The following is a 14,874-nucleotide window of genomic DNA, read 5'->3' as shown; positions in this document are numbered from 1 at the left end:
GTTCCTCCCTCCAAAATGCAAAAGCAAACGCAGTGTAGTTCAGATGGTAACTTCCTCCAGCCTTCACAACGACAGTGACAGACCACAGGAAAAGGAGCTGTCAGGGGCTGTGAAAGCTCCACCCTTGGAGCACCAGAGACAAATCTGAGTGGGAAGGGTGCTTGGTAGGACTTCAAACACCAGCCCAAGGCAGGCTCAGTAAAGCAGGCTACTCAAGGCTTTTGCCCAGGCAGGTTCAGAAAACAGGTAAAAGATGTTTCATGTCACCTTTGGGCTGCCCTTCTAATGTTTGATTTTCCTCATTCATAAATTATCTGAATAAGGCCCCCTGGAACACCATGAAATGTCAGTGTCAAACCCCACTTTCACTGAGGGGCTGGATCAGGTAACTCCAGAAGTCTCCTCCAACCAGTTCAAGTTTCTGTATCAGATACCAGGAAAATATGTACCCAGTATTCATTTCAGTGCATACAAGCATGCATCTGGATTCCAGATTTGTTCCTTTGAAATTAATACAAAGAAATACTTCTCCTGCTTTCCCACACCTTCTTAGGAATTAAGTCAGTGCTTCATACATAGCGGTGTCCTAGACAGGTCTCTCTGCTTTGTTTTTGTTAAATCTTGCATTTCACCAAGCTCCGCTGGATTTTAAGTTTCCCCTGAAAATTCCTACAAGGCAGGTCCTTGTCACTTACTGATGCTGATTACAGGCCCTGAAGTCTCAATTACCGTGGAAAGGAGGGCTCTCCAATCTCCTCTGCTGGAGTCAGCAGTATCTTTGACTGAAATTCGCCAACGTCAGCAAAACAAAACCTTAACTGTGTTGGTTTGCTACCAATCAATGAGCTTTAAAGTTAAAATTATTCCCTCTCCAGGAAAATAAAAAAATAAATAGTTCCTCAAGTGAAGCACATCTGTTTCAAGACAATTACTCACTAGCAGCAATAAACATACAGTTATATGGTCCCCTTGTATCCATATTTGCAGTTTCTGCAAGACCGTGATTTCTGCACTATTATTATCATGTAATTTCAGTTGTCAGACAGATCGTTCCACATGGCCCCTCCTCCTCCTGCCTTGGCTGAGAATCCTACATGTCCATCTGTGATCTCTCATTGACTTGAGAGCAGGAGTTTCTTCCTCCCCTGAAGCTCTTATCTCTGCCACTTGCACTCTTGCACATCACCGAGCCCAGGAGCAGCTGTGCTTATTTCAAGGGTGGGTGGGAAAGAAATCCAGGATGGGCAGTCTACACAGAGCCCAGAATGACAATGGACACGACTGCCTGTGTTCCTTTGTGCAGAGCTCCCCAGCACAGTATGCTGGACAAGAAAAGTCCTTTTTTTGGTAAGATTTTGAAATTAAATGTACTCTAGACATAAAATACAGTGGGAGTGCACTTAAATTAATCCTCCAAAAAGATCAACCAACTAAAAGCCAATGAAGACAATCAGACTCCACAACTCAGCTTAATTAGCATTCTGAGCAAAGAACTGGATAAAATGGCGATAACAGACTACACTGAAACAGAAGGGTCACAGCAAGTCTGTACACACAGCCATTCAAAAACAGCCTTGAAAAGAAGTGGCATAATCACCTAATTCCTTAATATTTGGAGGTAGGTATCACTAAAACAAAGTGACTGGGGTGTTACAAGGAAAACGAAATGACTTGATACAAGAACAAAAAAAGGTGAAATAGTTCAAAATGCAAAACAGTGCACAAGAATTAATAGGTGCTACTGCTGTGAGGTATGCACTCATCAACTAGAGGCGGCAAAAGATAAAAATGGATCTGTTAGCCATCTTGTTATTATTTACAACATAGCCATCACAGCTGATAACAAGGAGGATGCAATTTTACAGTAAAAACAGCAGCATTATGTGAAGGGAGTTTCAGTCTTGCTGTATGTACAGCCAAAATCACACACAGAGTATCGTACAGACTTTACTACTCTGTTAGCTCTGAGTTCAATACAAGATAGGTGCAAAACCATTATGAGTAGTAACTAAAAGAGAACCTATTGCATGAAACAAAATAAAGATCTTTGCTTATCCAATCCATGAACACAACTGGTTTCTAATAAATGCGTTGGAAGAAAGAACTTTAGGAAGAGGTAGGCTCTCTTTAGGCTGATGAACAAAGCTGGCACAGAAGAAAGTTCTAGAAAATCAGGTAGGATGGAAAAGACGTCTGAAAACCAAAGAAACAGAACACATCAGATTCCTAAGAGTAGTAAGAGAGCTGGGAAACTACTGCTTTAGATGGAGTTTGATCAGCCCCATCCTTTAGAAGGAGTACATAGGTAGCTGTCTATGACAGAAGACTCAAAAACACAATAGGTTCCATCCTGTTCCTATCAGGGAGCTTTATTCAATGTCAGTTAAAAGCATCTCGTGTCTTTCATTTGTTTAATCTACATAGTAATTGTACACCTACTTCCCTCTTCTGTTCTGGCTTCTGAATATTCTAACTTGTTAGCAGTCTTAACACCCAGTACGCATACAACCTATGCATCAGGTGGCATCAAGCAGCCCAACAGCCTACTGACTGGATTAATGCTTTACATTAAAAGGCAAGGATTAATGATTTACAGACCAGATGAAAGAGATGGAGGCTCACTCTGAGATCTCTTCATCAGTATCACGTGTATGAAGTCAATCTTTAGGACACCAAATACGGACAATATGACTTCCTTTCCTTGTGTCACTTGCAGCAGCAGCAATGTGGGTAGACCCAGGTGCTTACTCAAGACTCAAAAAATCATTTTGTGGAAAAACAAGCATTTTTTTCTGTGCAATCTTAATTCTCTAAACTCAACTAACTCCACATCTGGGAGCTTCCAGAAGGGTGTTCACTAATAGGAAAGATGCCAAAGATACCAAAGTAAAACTGACTTAGAAGAAAATGCTGAAAAGATTTTGTGGGAAGCAGTACCTATTCTCTGCAGACTATATAACATGGTAAGCAGCTCATCATGAGTCCCCATAATATTTTCCAGATGTTATTCCCCATCACTCCCAAAGGAAGCTGGCAGAAGTACCGCGCATGTCCAACAGAAACACAGCTTCTTACAGCACAGCATATCATAGTGCCAACAAGAGAGGTGAAACACCTTTCATTTACCTCCTTCCTGAAATTCAGTTGCAAGTTTTCAACCTTCCCATGGACTTATGATGCATTTCTCATTTAATTTACCCCTTTCAAGAAGTCAACGTACCCGTTCACTTTTACTTAGAGATGTGAAACTGCAGTTAAAGAGTAAGGAAACAGAAAGAAGGATCATTGTATTGAACTAGTTCAGAGACAAAGGGCTAATGAAATATGAAGAAGTTGGAAATGCTATTGACACTTGCCAATGCTTGATACATAGAGAAGAAGCTTCTGTTTTTCCACTCTTCATAGAAATAAACACAAAGGTAATGGAGAAGATCAGTATTTTTCTAACATCAATTTTGAACAAAATTTACAGCAGGACTTGAGATGCTGTTATGATGCAGCAATCTTTTGAAGCCTTGCAACTTTGGTTTATGTATCTAGAATGTGAGCTCATGCAACATCTATATTTGCACAGGGAGGAGAGAAACTGTAAATAGTAAATAAGACAGAAGTAAAATTTGAGAGGATTTAACATCCCTAGATAAACAAAAATGATTTATCAAAACTAACTCATCTATTTATGGGCCTTGTTCTCCTCTTCCCACAGCAAAGCTATTCTTCCTTTGGTGTGCACAAGAATAGCTCATAAATACACTCACAGAAACAAAATTTTTAAAAATGGAACAGATGCTTTCAAAGGAGAACAGATTCCAAACATTTGATATTGCCCTGAATATTTGCTTACCACCCTTATGTTGTCAGGAAAAAAACCCACAGTACACAAATACTCGATACAGCTATATACAACAGCCATCCAAATTTCACTCTAAAAATCTGTAGACGATAATTTTCCCGGGCATCTGCAGCTTGGCACAACATGGAAGCCAAGCAGACAATAATTATTAAATAAGAAATATATTTAAGAATAACGCTTCCATTTCTCTCCTGCACAGCAGCTGCCGCTGTTGCTGAGTCTGTGTGAGCAGCTCCTGCTCGGGGATTGGCTGCCCTGACACATCTGTGCTATTGGCCACGTTTCCGGGCTGCGTCACCATTCAAGTCAATAGTGAGATTTCAGAAATAGGTGTGTGCATGTTTATCAACCCCAGGCAAGCTAATGCCATCGTGCTTCTGCTCAGTCAGAAGACAGACAAAAACAACCTCCATCAGAGAGAGTTAATTGAGGTATTCGCATAATGCAACGCTGCAATAGCAACTAAGGGCTGAATCCTGCAGGCACTTGTGAGGAGAAGGGAGTCAGCTCCTTGCAAATTATTGTCATCATCTAGATTATGGAATTATTCATACTAGATCATAGATCTGTTATTCACCTTCAGGCATTTGGGATTTTTTCCCCTGTGGGGAATATTCTCTAAATGAATTCAAATCCAACTTCCATCAAGCATCTCGCTCTCCCTTGCTTCTAATTGCTTTCTCATTACACGGTAGCTTTGAGACTTAACAAAACAGACTCACAGTGGCCTTGGTTACTGTTTTCATGCATATTCAGAAATATTGTGCGTCTGTGGAAATCGGGTTTGCTGCAGTAAGTCCAGGACTTGCACATTATTCTGGAGAGAAAGGTACGACTGGCTAGATCTTACAACCAAAAATCCCCCTTTCCACTAGGAACAATTCAGCTCTTTATCCTCATTAAGACAGTCACTTACATATATGTGTACGTATAATTGGACTAAAATGTACTGTAAAATAGTAACTGGTGCTTTTTCCCTGTGCCACTCTGCTCAGAAAGTACAACACACACTCATACAGAAGTTTTCTTGTTAAGGAATACTTGTCTGTTTATTTCAGCACAGGTAATGCACAATTTGAACAGCACAGTCCTGTCTTCAGCAGCAGAAAAACTGCATACACCTCACTGCAGCTAGTATGCTCTTAGTTACACAGGTACTGAAGGCCTTGTTCTTCCATGTGCACTTGTAAACGTACAGCAAAGGAGCACCTGTAGTGCCAGTGTAACAGAACGACTTACAACTTGCTAAAGCCATATGTATGAACTCAGTTTAGGAACACTCACTTGTACTCATCATAAACCTCCTGTTTGGGAAGGGATGTCTCAGGGTGCTCTTCCAAGGTATTCCGTATCCAAGAGAAGGCGTGCATCTGCTGCGCACGGCTGGACGACATGGAGATCTGATCACTATTGAAAGAAGAAACAGCTCTGATGAAGGTTTTACTCTGTAGTTCCTCCTCCGTTACAACTGCCTGCTTACACAAGCAGAGAAGTGCCAGAGACAACAAGAGTCAGAACCTCACTACTCAGCTATCCTGTAAGGCTTTGGAAGGAATACCTCCCTTCTTCCTGTATGATTTAACAAAACTCCACACTCTCTTTCATGACTGATAAACAGCTACACACGGAGAGTGCTGAGCTACAGTGCACCTGTCTCCTCTCTTACATTGTTTCTGCTGACCTCAAAGGTTTTCCCCATTAAGTCTGCTAACTGCTTTTTGCACATACTCAGCAAACAGAGTGCTTCCTGTAGGCATGTGTCTGTCTATAACCACCCTACTGGGAACAGATACAAATTTTATGATGTTGTTATCTTCAGGTTGATTTTCTAAGTCTTCCTTTAATCAAACAAATGCAATAAGAAATACCACTTGTTCTTTTCCCCACCATCCTATATTATCACTTCCTATCTGAAATGTGGAGGAACGATCACACACTGCAAAATATACCCTTCAATGGGCGCCTCATTTTAGGATGTTTATACTTACAAGATATTCAAGAAGTCAAGATTGAAAAATGTGAGGTCTCCAGCAAAAAATAAATTCTTAACATTTGCTAAGGAAAGCTAACACTACCAAACACACCATATAAATGCCTGCCCAGTAGGTAAGTGCACAGAAAGTTAAGTTGACAGTACTAGCTGCTCACCTTTACACGCAGCCACATACCTACCTTTTGTCTCCATTGTTGGGACCGGAAGGCAGCTGAAGGTAGAGGTAGAGTTTCTCTAAGTCTGTAAACTTCTCAACTTCTTGCTGGATAACAAAGGTATTTTGGTTAAAAACAAAAGGAGGTGAGGAAAAAAAAACAAACAAACAGTAAAAGTGGAGCTTGACAGTTAACAACCGTCATCCAGCACTGTATTCCAAAAGAATGCATTTTTAAACCTGAAGGCTAGTACTTATGTGGAAAAAAAAAAAACATTACTGTGAGAAGTGTGGGTCTAGAACTATGATATTCCATTTCCACACCACTGCATGCTAGAAAATAATGGTTCACAAAACCAGCTCTACAACACTGTTACAAAACTCATGCAACAAAAGCAAAACTTAGAGGAACTACAGTAACAGAACACTTCTGTAACCCTCCTGCAACCTGAAACCTTTCCTTACCTTCTCAGAACACATATGAAGCCCTTTTGAGAATATAGCATCAAAAACAGCTACACTATAACAATGTAGGACATCAGGCCTGATCCTGTGACACACAGCACTCCATCAACAGCTGTGCTGCAAAGTTCAACTAAGATTTTTCAACATACACATTATTTTCTTCCTTCAGATATCAATTACTGCGGAGTCACTGAAGAGAAGCCATTTGGTTACCACGAATCCCCATGATGCTCAACTCCCCCTGCAGAGAAGGCAGCTGAAGGTCAGACACCAGAGGGAGTTACAGCTGGTGCTTGCCTTGGGTCATCTAAGATCAGCCTTAGGACCCTGAAATAGCCAACCTGCTCAGCAGCACTGGGCGTTAAGCCATGCAGTAAGGAGTAAATGGGTTCTCTCTCAGGAAGATACTGCAGAATCAACACGTGATGTGTTGCACCACCAGTACAGAGAGTAAAATGTTAAGAGGAACCTTTAAGTCCACCTTGTTCCAATGCTCCTCCCAGGGGCAAGGATACCCCCCACTACATCAGGTTACCCAAACTTTGTTGCTTTCAGTTCAAAATGGCAAACACCAGAGAAGCACAACAAAGAACACGGTTCAGGGGAGATCAGAACTAAATCCATGCATCCACATAAAACAAACATAACACCCTGATGACTCTGGAGCAGAGGTGAAAAATGGTTTCTTTCTTCTAAACTGAATGTGCTACACTGCAACATAAAGGGCAGTTTTGTCCTTTCATCAGAAAATGCAGTAGTTGTCTCAGTGCCCACTGAAGCAACTTCTCCTGTCTCCCAGCAGAAGGAAGGGGCTACACACAAGCTCTGTGTGAGCTGCACAGGTACAGCAATACAGGCCCTCTTCTGACAAGCCCCTGGTTCAAACAAGATCCACTATTTATGTGTATAGAAGAAATCTGGCTGGGATTGTTTTAGCAGTCTTTTTCAAACTGTGCCAGCAAACCGGCAACTCATCAGCAAAATCACATCCCAAGAGCTAAGGCAGCTGAGGACTTTGGCTTTCTCACTATTCTCAGCAGAGCAAGGCAGACAGTAACACTGTCCCACTGGTTTTTCCTCAAGCTCCCTCTTCTCCACAGGCAGCACCTCCTGCACAACTCCTCCAGCTTTCAGCAATGGCAACATAAAGTCCTGGGGAGACAGGACCTTCTATGGAATGGGGAAAACACAGCCAGGATTCAGAGGAAGCTCATGGAGGTAATCCTACCTGGGCGATAATTAGATGAACCTAAGCTTATTAGATGCAACCAAATCTATTTAGAGAAAACCATCTCAAAGCTGAAGAAGTTGCACCAAAGGGATGGAATGCAACAGCACAAGTTAGGAAACAGCTTCCGGTTAAAAACTTCTAAGCTTCCCATTCTGTTTAGGCTGTTTTCTTGGAACGTTTCTAGAACTCTCAAAACTTTTTTTTTTTTACAACCTTGGTAAGGACAACTTCCTCTCGAACCTCAGCTGAGATCCACCAGTTCTAAGTGGCAAGGCTCCAGAGAGTTCTGTAGTAACTGCTACTGTGACTGCTCCGAGTATCAAAACTTTCCCATTTCTTAATGCAATCAGAAAGCATTTGGGCAAGCAGAGGAACATTTCAGCCAGCCTATTGACTAAGAATCTCTGACTTGGGGGGAAGATTCATTCATCCTGAACTTCTCCTTGTCTCATGTTGAGTTTATATGAAAATGAATAAAAATAAAGCACAATACAATACAAAATATACTACAAAAATAGGTCAGTGTCATGTTTGGCAGAAATAGTAATTGTGCATTATGTGGAATGGAGCGGAAAAGAGAGCATTAGAAAGAAGACTGCGGTGCTGGCATCATCTTGGACAAATTCCCCTTTGTGTAGGCATTTAGAGTTTATGCTATGGTACTCTTACAACACATACAGAATGTAAAATGTCTGGGGAATCTTTGTCGACAACTGAAAAGGATCTAAGTAAACTTTTGGCTTGAAGTTACCTGACCTTCATTGACTGGTTCTAATCAAATCAGATGAAGAACATCTCATTCTCCAAAAGTTATTTATAAACCATACTTCTTGGAGCTGCATGAGAAAGATGCACAGGGGTGCTAAACTGGTTGCGTGACTGAGGTGTGAAGCCACCACAAAGCACCACTCTGCTATTCTTGGCCTTCACGCATTATATTTATCTCCTGTAACTGGAACCACATCAAAGAAGGAAGATTCAGTGAAGATGGGGAGCAAACAGCATTCTTAATTATTTTTACAATTTGGCTTCATCTTAACCAAAAAATACATCGAATATTCAAAATATCTTACTGATTATAGACAGAAAAACTAAGGTCAGAAAAACAAGAAACTTCAAGTCACAGACAAAATGCCTTTCAGTAACATACAAAACAACACAAGTCTCTGGCATTCGTCTTTGTTTTGATAGTCACCAAGGATGGACAAATCCACCAAATAAATGCACAAAATATGTAGTAAATAAACTAGAGATCTGCCTATGTTTGTGCATCAGCAGGCATATAGATCTGGTCCAACTGATTCAGTCCTTCAGCTGCCTAAGAATGATATGGAATAAGGACCTCTGGGAATGGAGAAGTCTGTTCCTAGCAGACTTCTTGCATGAGTAAACAAGCTATACAACAACTGGGTTTTAATTCACCTTTTAAAATTGTATTTCACATCTAGTTCCATTGTGACAGTAAACAAACACTAACATTTTTCACGGCACAAAAAAAAACCAACAAAGAATAGTTTACCACTGAATGCAGATAAGAAATTCATTTGTGACACAGACAGAAATACAAATTAACCATATTTGTGCTTCAACTGGAGAACCTGATTTCAGCTTGAGTCTCCAGAATCACTCAATACTGCTTAAAGATTCCTGACCTTGATGGAATGGGTATTTCTATCTGGGTATCTGCAATTGCTGATGTGGCAGATCAGAAATGTTACTGAATGTTCATCTGAAGTCATCAAAATGAATTACCATGGGAAACCCCAGATTATTTGTTTTTGTTTTTGTTTTTTTCCCCTGGATTTTTTTTTTTTGAAGAAGAAGATTTAGTTGGACCAAATTTAACATAACAGGGCAGAACACCATAGTAAGTAACAATTAGCAGTTACAATTCTTGAACGCTGAAAAACATCATTCAAATTTCCTATTGCTACAATGGAAGTAGAATTACAGTTATTTCTGTCCTTGAGTTCCAATAAAGATGAGTTGAAGGCTGGGGCATTGCCGCAAGCATTCTAGAATACTACTATTTTAGAGATCATGGACTGATCTCAAAATTCCCTATTTTGTGCATTTCCATGTAACTATATTCTAAGTACAAAAGGTAATGCAACCTGCATCTACTGGCAGACTGGTTCTAAGACTTGTCGTATTTCAAAAGAACAAACATCTATTATTTAACAACCAGACTAAGAATAGCAGATTAGTCAAGCAATCATCTCCCCACTGTGCAAAGAGAGAAACAAGAAGCAAAGGTTAAATAATTTGCTCAAGGTCAAAGGCTTTGCTGAAAATACGATCAAGACAAAATAGCAAATAGTTGAAACGGAACCTATTTTTCTAAAGAGCTGCTAATAAACACATTTGGTATGCTTTCTCTGAACAGAAGCCGAAACATATTTCAGGTGCTAAATATTCCAAACAAGCCCTAAAAATACATGGCAGCCTCGTACTGACAGCCGCCAAGTACATCTGCCAAAGCTGCATACAGCTTCTGCCCAATTCCTGAAGGGCCAAAAAGTGACAAGCTGCCACCTTCTCTGCAGTGGGACTGAAGCAGGCTGCTCGCGCAGCAGTCGCACACATTGCTGCCTCCTGCACTGGAATTGTTCAGGCCTTCAGCAGCTTTAGCTTTCACAGTCATTGATCCAGCAAACTCTCATCACCAGTGCCGGTCTCTTTTCAGAGGACTAAGGAAAGAAACCTTAGCCTAATTGCTAAGGAATTACGTGGGGCATACCATTCTTTAAATCAGGTTCAAGAGTTCACTTGGTATGTGGCAACAAATGCAACAAGTCAAGTCATAAGAGACTTCCAGACATGTTTACTACAGTTAAAAGGATGTTACAATAAATTTTTAATGGCTGTTTACACCATAATTCTTGCTAATTACCTCTTTTTTGGGATCGCACAGCATACGATGTTCTTATGATCTTCCAGAAGCTGACAGCATGTCACAGAATGTAAAGGGTGCAGTATAACAAGAAAAGGCAGATAACTTTGGTCTCTTGTATGAATAAAATTGGCAGTTCTGGTGCGAAGTTACACTTTTTCCTGTACTGCTCTGATGCTAGCTACCTCCACAACAGAGACCATTACCCTCACCTTTCCTTCTTCCTTTTTCCTCTCTTTCTTCCCATCTTCTGCTGTATTAGGCAGCCAATGTCCTAAGGAAGATCTGTGTGCTGCTTTGGCACACTGTGGCTGTGTAGCTTAAAGGCTTTACGCCATCATCAGTAGCTTTCCAATAACGTTGAAAGCTGGTCCCAAATTTCCTTTTTACAGTAATAAATAAATACGAGTCAAGGGATGGGCATTGTTGGTTTATATTATGTGAGAATGGTTCAGAGGCCCTGAAAGGATTCCGATCTGAACCAAACCTAAGGAAGTGCATTTAGAGGAGGTGTTCTGAGCCCACAGCCTGGGGCTCAGACCCTGTGAGCAGCCTGGTACTGGCCAGCTTTGAACACCCTGCTCCTCTGAACACTTCTGCACTTTGACAAACCCATACATGCTTCACCACAGAGGCAACCTGCCCACTTGCCTCACGCAGACAACAGGCCTGCAAGGAAGCCCCAAATAATTTACAGCTATATAGTCACAGCCTTTTAGATTAACATACTTCCACGTTCTGTCTTGCAGCTCACAGCTTTCCAAAAGCATGTTAAATGCAACAACCATATTGGAAGGATTCAACTTCATTTTTAGTTCTTCAAACTATTCTGATGTTAGATTTTGCTTTCCCCAGTGACCTGACCAGCATCAGACCTACCTCTGCTGCCTTAGAGTGGCCTTCCCACATTGATAGGACTCCTTGAAACTCATCAGCAAGAATAGTCCTCAAGTAATTTCATTCTCTTAAAACAGATCTCGAAGAAGCAGCTGACAGATACTGCTACTGTCTTATTCCTTCTCTGATGCTACTTAAGAACTTAACCACACTTATTTTTTACAGCAGAAAAAGCCAGTGTTAAAGAGTTTTACAAGTGCAATTTGCCCTTTTGCAACTGAAGACTCATGTACAAAAGATTTTATATTCACCTGTCCACAGATGCCACTGAGGAATAAATAGGACAAAAATGACATTTTAGATCACACATTCAGATGGATGCATCCAAGAATTCTTCTAAGAATACGTAAAACTGGGTCCAAAGCTACAATATAACAACGAAGCTTACTTTAAACTTCTCACCATGATACTTAAGATGAAATTTTAAGGTTACAGAATTCAGTGCTATCTGAATTAGCCTGTGACTATGTCTTAGCATGTGACATAACTTTAAGGAATGTTCTCATTTAGTTCAGCCACACAGCAGAACAGATTCTACATGATAGTATCCAGATGGCTGTCTATGTCATCTTTTTATCTCACCCGCTGGTACTTATGGATGAAATGCCAAAGGTAGACAGTCAGAATAAGCAGTCCTTTCCAGTCTTGCGATTTATGAACTCAGACTCTGATTTAAGGTAAGTTGCAACCTGCTCCCTATTAAATACAAGCAAATCCCTTGAGTTTGTCCTAGATATTTGCTTCCCAGAAATAATCTCTCAAAACCATCTAGATCTTGTTATTTAAATGCACAAAGGACAGACACATTTATGTATTTCAAGGTCTTCCCTTTTTAAAAAACAAAAAACCAGCCCAAACTGTACATCTGTACTAACAAGACCTGTAGCATGACTCTTTTCTGGGCAAGTATCAAAGATGGTGGTTAGAGGTTAAGATTTAAACAGATGAACCAACCAATCTGCCAATTATTATACCAGCAAGGTTTTCACAGCCTAGGACATTAGTCTGCCACATTTTGAGTAAACGTGCAGCTCAAAATAGTTAATTCCTTAAAACACAGTACTGGCCATGAATTGACTATTGCACGGAACCCACGAGAGCAACAATCATTAACAGCCCAAAGAGGAGCAATGGAATACGATGGCACAGTTAACTTCTTGCAGACACTGAACCATGAAACGCAATCTTGCATTTAACAAAATCCCATTTTGCAAAAGCAGTAAGGCACCCTTCTAAGTCACATCTGTACTGACAGCTCCTACAAAGGGAAATCACAGCCATTGGTGCCAGTACTAGGAGGTCAATACTTCCCCAGGAAAAGAACACCACACATACATGATGCATTATTTTGAACACATTTAGTGGTAGTACCCTAAAGGTACTGTCAAGGAACAGCTTAATAATAGCTGTCAGTCTCTGGAGTTATCTATTTTGGTCTTACAGTTTTATTAAATATTAAAAAGTATTCAGTTGTACTTACCAAAATGCAGTCCACTTTAGATTGTACAGTTTTGCTAGACGTAAGGGAAGAAAGAGAGAACAAATCTTGAATTAATCTAAACAGTTATTATGAAAATATTACATGTTCTAATAGCTACTACTATACTACAGACTTAATATCCTGCTACAAAATCTCACGTTAGCCTGCAGAAGAATACTTAACGTGCAATCCTGTAGGCAGAAATCATGGTGAATCCAACAGTTTGTTACAGTTTGTGCTGTTTTGTTCTCTTGCATAAGGCCCATTTTTAAAATGAAATACTTTTGCAACTAGGAGACATTATCTCAAGTTACAAAGCAGCAAAGATGGATGTCACTACTCCTATTGGAAACTCTTCCACTCTTCAGATGTATTTGTTTATCTGTAAACATAATTAACACCTCCTTCTCACCACGCTTCATTAAACCCACCACTTCAGTGCATTTATTTCTAGCTTCCCAGAGAGCTGCCAAAAAGCAGATACAACTGATATCCCACCATCAACCTACGGAGGAGTTTTCCACTTCCATCTCACTAGCTTTCAGTTGGTTTATTAAAAAGACATTGGGCAGGGGCTGAATTCAAGTTTGTCATAAATGACCTCAATAAACGTGCCAAGGAGTGGAATGAAACTTGCTACACTTAAACATAAACACACCCGTTAGCAACTTTTGTACTTAGAATAACTCCATGTCACATGCTTTGACTGACTGTATTAGTTGAAGGCATTTAATCATTGCTCTGAGCAGGAGAATGAGCTTTAACATGCAAAGATCTGTGATTTTCACTGCTGGACACTGAATGATTGATCTCTAAACAATTTCCAGGTTTAGGAAACATTTCATTGCCAGTAGAATAAAAGATAAATTAGCCTTCTGTTAGCAGAACAAAATATATTTCCACTTATTTTATTTCTGTATACATGCTACCCACATACAACAAAAGACCAAGTAAGATACCTGATAGATATGCTAGAATGAGAAGAAAGCAGAACAAATGGCTCCAATGTCTGGTTGTAACAGGAGCCAGAACTACTCAGTCTACATCTACTGTTACATCAAGATGTTCAAAGAAGCAGCAGCTCAGCTGTCCTCCTTAATACAGCATCGTATTTTGAAACCAGAAAGTCTAAAATATGACGCCCAGAAACCGCTATTACTTTCATACAAGAACTGCATATGACTAGAATGACAATACAATAAAAAACATAAGGAGGTAAAAGCCTATGACAAGCCCGCTGAAGCTCACTTGTAAGCTCACAGATGATCAGACGGGTGCACATTTGGGAGGGAAGCTGAGCTACTCGGGATTTGTGCACACAGAGGATGCTATAAAGACAGTAAAATAGAAGCTTTTCCTCATCTATGGGAAGTGGATCCCATCTCCTGCAGCAACTGAAGGACATTCAAATGTCACCTCACTTTTCATAAACAATCATCAAACTACAAAGTCAGAGGACACCAAACATGGATACTTTCTGCTGCTATTAAGAGGTATAACTGCCTCTGACTTAAAGCTGACCAAGGCCACCCCGCTGCCCGTACAGCACTGCTCTCACCCTAGCCTCCACCCTGCCCCAGTGCCTCCAGCAGGATTTCACAGTGCCAGCACTGCTGCAGATCCACAGCCTCTCACAAAGCAGCAGTTATGGCAGCAGGCGACAGGGATCAGGCACGCGTCCACTTTTGTGGCTAAACTTTTCTACAGCTTCACACACCAGCTTAACACAGAAAAGCAGCACAGAGGATAAAGGGATGCAGGATATAGGTGCACCCAACTCAGTTGAAATGCAGCCACTACTCCACAGACTTGCACATAACATTTTGTGCTAGGCTTTTCAGGAAGGCGTGCTTTGACCAGCACAGTTGACAGTCGTGGCAGATCCTGCCAAACTGTACATAAGCATGC

At 40.7% G+C, this 14,874-nt stretch overlaps 1 protein-coding gene across 2 annotated transcripts in view; it reads right to left on the bottom strand.

Annotated features, from left to right (window-relative positions):
- Positions 1-14,874, bottom strand: part of RFX7 (regulatory factor X7) — a 50,671-nt gene that overhangs the window by 15,212 nt on the left and 20,585 nt on the right. For both annotated transcript variants that reach the window (XM_042875868.1, XM_042875869.1), the window contains exons 2-4: positions 12,967-13,000; positions 6,026-6,108; positions 5,138-5,260 (exon numbers count right to left, since the gene is read on the bottom strand). In XM_042875868.1, the coding sequence (XP_042731802.1) occupies positions 5,138-5,247 (110 nt within the window). In that variant the 5' untranslated portion in view covers positions 5,248-5,260; positions 6,026-6,108; positions 12,967-13,000. The remainder of the gene's footprint in view (positions 1-5,137; positions 5,261-6,025; positions 6,109-12,966; positions 13,001-14,874) is intronic.

The sequence above is a fragment of the Lagopus leucura genome, unplaced genomic scaffold (assembly GCF_019238085.1).
Source record: "Lagopus leucura isolate 7727_CA_CO unplaced genomic scaffold, USGS_WTPT01 Super-Scaffold_100015, whole genome shotgun sequence".
NCBI classification, from domain to species: domain Eukaryota; kingdom Metazoa; phylum Chordata; class Aves; order Galliformes; family Phasianidae; genus Lagopus; species Lagopus leucura.
The sequence above is the reverse complement of the archived record's forward strand: the minus strand, read 5'-3'. Positions and strand labels throughout refer to the sequence as shown.